Raw genomic sequence first — 5,753 nt, 5'->3', positions numbered from 1 at the left:
CGAAAATAACACAAAAGGATCTCTAAATATATCTTGAATTCATGTATAATTGATATTAGAAACAGCTTGAAATGCTGTTCATGAAAAACTCATCAAAGTTATATAAATGTGTTTTTTATCCTTTTCCAGGTTTCCCAGTGTTAAAAATGACAACTTTGTTTTAGGCTACAAAAAAAGTCAAACAAAATACATAAATAAATAAGCAATAAAATGTGTTAGTAAGTGTCACTTAATAAAACTTTATGTTACAGAAAATTGTCAAACTTAGTAACAATCATTTTCTTGATGTTTAGATTATATTAGATGTATTGTCCCCGTTTCATTCATTCATTTTCACAGCACTTTCCTTGAACGCCATATACAGTTCAAACAATATATAAACAACAACAACAACACAGAAAACATCAGATGGCGACCCACATGGCAGGTACATTCAGCGGGCCCTGATATTTAAAGGTCCCCTATTATGCAAAATGCACTTTGGGTTCCTTGCAGTATGCCGGGAGACCAGCGATGCATTCTGGTCCTTTACTACCTGTCAATTTAGAGGTGGAAGAAGTACTCAAAAATTTTACTAAAATTGTACCCTATTATGCAAAATGCACTTTTTAATGTCTTTAATACATATATCAGAAGCAAATCAACCACAGTAAGTCCCCGTACATATATGGCCATATAATATATTATCAAAATATAGCATAATACGGGACCTCTAAGGCAGCAATGGCTGCCGGAATTAAGCCTTTTCCAAAGCGATAATATATTTTAAATGATATTATATTATTTTGCATCATTTTATCATTTTGTCAGAAACAAATATTAAAATGATCATGGTGTTTTAATAAGTCTGTTGATTAAGAGCACCTTAATGCTTCCTTGAAATTGTTTTTCAAATCTGTTCTTACTGCGATTTAAATATTGCACCAGTGCATATTTTGATAACATGAAATACCTATTAGAGCTGCATTCAGGTGCAGCTCTAATAGAGAGAGACAGATGTGGGACACAGAGTGCACATGTGTATTGATTTATTTTCTGTCCGCACAGCATGTACACGTGTAGGTTCCACTTTTGTTCAGGGCTAACCCTTCAGATTGTCAGAGGGCAACATGAAAACACCTGTGCATGTTAACAGTGGTGGTCTGACCTTGTTTACATCCCATAAAGACATGTGTTCTAGAATCATGTTGATGTCTGTCAGCTGCATTAACTATCATGTGTAATTTCTATGAATTCCCTTTCTGGAAGTCAAGAGAACTTTCTGAAATTGGACATCAACACTGACACGTTCTTTAATGATAGAAACTGTAAGGACAGGTATGCAGCACATATGTCAATGATCTCATCTCTTCAATTTGTGAATGCACCTTCATTAAAACTGTATTTTTCTTTCAGATTTTTAGCTTGTCCCCATGTTTCAGCCGACTGCTTGAGAAATGCAGAATGCTAATATCTCCTCATCAAACCAATCACAGCTTATCTTAATATTGAACAACATGCCTGACAGCATTACACTCAGAGGGTTGGTGACGGCGACAGATGAAGCTCTGTGTGGGACAGTCAGGTCTTTTGTGACAGCATACTGCAACAACTTGAGGGGGCAAACTCCAAGGTTGATGGAAGCTCTATCTTCTACTTCAAGGTGAAGTTTGTAAATGATGCTGATTGCAGTAATATACATTCATTGATAAAATTAGAAGAGTCTGGTCAGCCATTTGTGAATGAAAAGCACTGCGGCAGAACAGATGAGCCACAGTAGTAGAATAGCAGAATGATGCTGTGATAGTCCATCCTAGAAGTGGAAATATATCAAGTGCAGAAAGGGAACCACCAGTGTGTTGTATGTTTAACCCATTTATACGTTAAATGTGTAATTTAAACTGTACTGATGAGATCATTCCTTTTTCAGATTGATATCTGCCAGCTTTCATTTGGCCTATTCATTTAAATTTGTAATGATACATTTTATTTTAAAGACTTACCAGCACTGAGGTCATTTTTAAAATATATTTTATATTATATTTTGGCTCCCTGGGGGGGATTTGCCTTCATCTATAAAAGTAATGTTCTACACCTCCCTGTGAAGGGAAAACTGTAAACAAATCTGACTCAATGTGAAGACTATTTCAAGAATAAAAACAGTCAAACAGCGGCCGGCTGCTGAACAGAAACACTGCCACTTAATTTGAAAAGAAGATTTGTGGTAAAAGGGCCACACATGATATGTTTTATGAATATATGTGGCTCTGGGTCTCTGAGGTTGTTACATTTGACTCTGAGATGTTTGCTTCAGGCTCCAGATGGGAAGAGTACGGCAGCACTAGCAGGTATGGGGTTTATCCATATGTGCAGAATACATGTTCTTCAGTGGCAACAAAAATATGCTAAAACAATATATCATTCAATCTATTTACATATACATAAACACTTCATTAGCACTGTTAAATATACATTATGTACAATATGTTCCTAAATCACTGTGCCTCAACGAAGAGCCTAGCAGGTGGACCTCAGCTTGTATCTGAAGTCCACATCGTAGGTAGGCTGCAGGATTCCCAGACCAGCACGGGATTGGTCAAGAGGCGGAACTTGGGTTGCAGGGTCCAACAGTTCCATGTCAAAGTAGGAGAGCACCAGAGTCAGGAACTGTTTGATCTCATACACAGCAAAAAATCTGCCGGGGCATTTGGTGACCCCGGAGCCGAAGGGCATGTTGAAGTAACGCAGTCGCCGGCCGTTGCGCGAAAAGTTCACTTTCTCCTTACCCTTCTCGTCCAGGAAACGATCAAACTTGAACTCCTGTGTGTGAAGAGAAGAGAAATGGACACACACATTATAATCACTGCCTGGAGAAGAACTTCTCTTTATCTGTAGTAATTACAAAGGGCTCTTACATAGGGATCCTCATAGATGTCTGGATCAAAGTGCAACATGGGTGGATATAAAGCAATCACATCATCCTTCCTGATGCGGTATGCCTCCTGGTTGTCAAGGTGAAGCAAGAAATCCTCCTTGGCAACACGTACATTCATGGAAGCACTGGAGAGACGCATGGCTTCCTTTATGATGCTGTCTATAGACACAAAATAGACACAAAGACACAAAGACATACATTAGGTAAAACAAATGCCCAAACTGTGTACCGAGAACACCATGCTTTAATGTGTAGGCATCGGCAGGCTTAAATCGGGCGATCTGATATGCTGTACAACTTCTATTTCCAGTAATCTGTACAATCTTACCCATAACAGGCATGTTGTCAAGCTGGTCCCGGTTCAGGTTGAGTGTGGGGTTGCTAGGGTCAACCTTCAGATCTGAGTCCTCCAGAATTCTCTGCACCTCCTCACAAGCTGCTTTCATAGCATCGGGACTCCTGAGCAATCACATGTGAAAGTTAGCTTACAGGAAGATGATGGTTCAACTGTCCTTCTGTTCAGACGGATCAGAACTCTCAACGTCTTGTGTTTAAGCGATCTATTGTGTCTATGTGCACACAGTAGAAAAAGTGAGGAGTCTCAGTACCTGATCAAATAAAAGAGACTCCAGAAAGTGGCAGGCAGTGTGTTAGCCTGAGAAGCCCAGAGCAGAGCCACATGGGTCCTAGACTTGCTCACGTCGTTGAAGGTAGACAAGGAATCATTCAGGATCATCCTCATAGAGATCAGATCAGACACATTCTCCCTCTTGGACAGATTTTCAGCGTGCATGGTCTTTGCTAGATTCTGGACATTAGAAAAAATAATAATTAAAGAAAGGAAATACCTGAGCTTTAAGTATGGAAAGCTTACACTGCTAAAGATGACAGGTTGGTCAGCACCAAGGCTTCCTTTGATAGTGGGGGGGGGGAGCCTCTCACCTCTCGTGCACTGTGGGCGCTCTTAAACACATGGATAGGTAGGCCTGCCACCAACGCAGGGAAGATCTTGTCAAATTCTTTGAAGTTTTCCAAAGCATTGAGTACTAAGGCTTTCTGAGCCTCCTGCTTAGCCTGAACCTTGTCTTCACCCAGCTCTTTACCAAACAGGGTCAGGTAGCCCGACTCAAACATCACCTGGAGGACAGCAGAACAGAAGGAAACAAGTTAGGACAGTTTGGAACACGGTTTATGAGTCTGAATGTAGGGCACGGTGGATGAGGTAATGCATATGCAATGAGTATACAGAGTCCATAAATAAAATGCTGGAACTTCAAGCCAGAGGGCAGCCGACCGTTTGCAGAGTCTTAATTCATCTTGTATGCTTCAATCCAAAGTCCAATTACTGACCTTGTAGCAGAAAGCAAAAATGCCATCCACATCCCAGTGGTCCTTGCTGGGGCTGAGTGTGTCAGACATCAGCATGACGTCCTGGAGGTGACCCATCATGCTCTCTATCAGGGAGGGCAGAGCCTCACCCTGCAGGGTCTTCAGAAAGGTTTGGTGAAGGTTCTCTGTGGTGTGACCATGGCGAGGATCAAAGCTGTCGTGGCCGAACGCCTGGTGAGGGTGAGAGGGAGAGCTTTAAGACCATGGAAGGACTCACAAGTATAAGCATGGAAAAGTCCTCTATTGAGGAAGACACATATCCTGAAAGAAAATATTATGAAAATTACATTGGAAATCCAATCAATGTACCTTCACAGATGTAGCAAAGTGGAACTTCCTCCAATCCAAGTGTCTTCCCTGTCTGATGACTGAGTGGTAGGAGAAGGGGTCGCACAGGAAGTGGATGTACTGGCCCGCAATCTTGCAGGTGAAAATATGACCATACCTCTTCTGGCGGCTGCGGAGGAACTGAAGAGGGTTTGCCCCGAACTGCAGAGCACAGCCAAGGTAGGGGATGAAGCCATTCTCCACTGCAGGCTCACCGGGCTGCCTATGGCAAGATACAGATAGCAGACAATATTCAGTAAACTGCTTGTGATGGAAGTTCAAACTGTTTTCTATGTTGTGTATCAGCTGTTTGTCCAGATTGCTCGTGGACATGAAGATTTCATTTATTTAGGGAAATAGTTCATGAGAGTTTTGTCGAAGTTGTGCTAATTTTGCTTCTTACTATTACTGATTACATTCAGAAAAGTGATTCAACCTAAAGGCGGCTTATTAGTGTTTTGTTCCATATCTATTTTATACAGAAAAACTGAGAAAACAGCTTTGACATATGAACATATTCTAAATCCACACCATAGCCAAAAATAACGAGACTTTCAGTTTGAAATGTAAGATTGGGGCACCCTGTTGGTTGAGTGGACAAGTCGCAAATCAGAGAGGTAGCTGTTAATTAATGATTTTATAATATGCATCCTCAAAATACATAAAAGATGACTAAATCGTACACTTCCTTTTAGATTCATTCAGACTGTGTTAAGTTGAATCCTGAGCCACCAAACCATCACATTTCCAAACATTATAAACCAGTTAGCACTGTTGCTGTAGATACATACCAGCCTTAATGTCTGTAATTTAGACATTAGACTGGTTTGTACATTTTTGGAGGGATTTAACCTCTAAATGATTGTCTAGTGAACAAAAAAATAATCTAATAATGCTTCTATATTTTTAGTTTTCTGATTTTGTCAATCTGACTACAGTGTGACCACAGCAGCTGAGCACCGACAGCCTGCCTGTGGTTAAACTGTTTGTAATTTACAACATAATTAAAAAATAATCAATGCAAAAGAATGTGTACACCACATACATACTTATGTAACAAACGCTGGTATTATTCTTCTGTTCTACCCCAGCAAAGAAGCATGCTGGTAAAGTGATGGGAAAT

The 5,753-nt window shown here is 40.4% G+C and overlaps 1 protein-coding gene across 1 annotated transcript in view; it reads right to left on the bottom strand.

Moving 5' to 3' along the window:
• Positions 1-1,011: 1,011 nt before the first annotated feature.
• LOC134865449 (cytochrome P450 7A1) overlaps positions 1,012-5,753 on the bottom strand; it is a 5,050-nt gene continuing 308 nt past the window's right edge. Inside the window, exons 2-8 of the mRNA XM_063884971.1 lie at positions 4,613-4,853; positions 4,265-4,474; positions 3,857-4,051; positions 3,523-3,722; positions 3,243-3,373; positions 2,895-3,073; positions 1,012-2,799 (exon numbers count right to left, since the gene is read on the bottom strand). Of these exons, the coding sequence (XP_063741041.1) occupies positions 2,497-2,799; positions 2,895-3,073; positions 3,243-3,373; positions 3,523-3,722; positions 3,857-4,051; positions 4,265-4,474; positions 4,613-4,853 (1,459 nt within the window). The 3' untranslated portion in view covers positions 1,012-2,496. The remainder of the gene's footprint in view (positions 2,800-2,894; positions 3,074-3,242; positions 3,374-3,522; positions 3,723-3,856; positions 4,052-4,264; positions 4,475-4,612; positions 4,854-5,753) is intronic.

Source organism: Eleginops maclovinus, chromosome 6 (genome assembly GCF_036324505.1).
Source record: "Eleginops maclovinus isolate JMC-PN-2008 ecotype Puerto Natales chromosome 6, JC_Emac_rtc_rv5, whole genome shotgun sequence".
Classification (NCBI taxonomy): Eukaryota; Metazoa; Chordata; class Actinopteri; order Perciformes; family Eleginopidae; genus Eleginops; species Eleginops maclovinus.
Note: the sequence above shows the minus strand (reverse complement) of the source record. Positions and strands in the feature narration are given on the sequence as shown.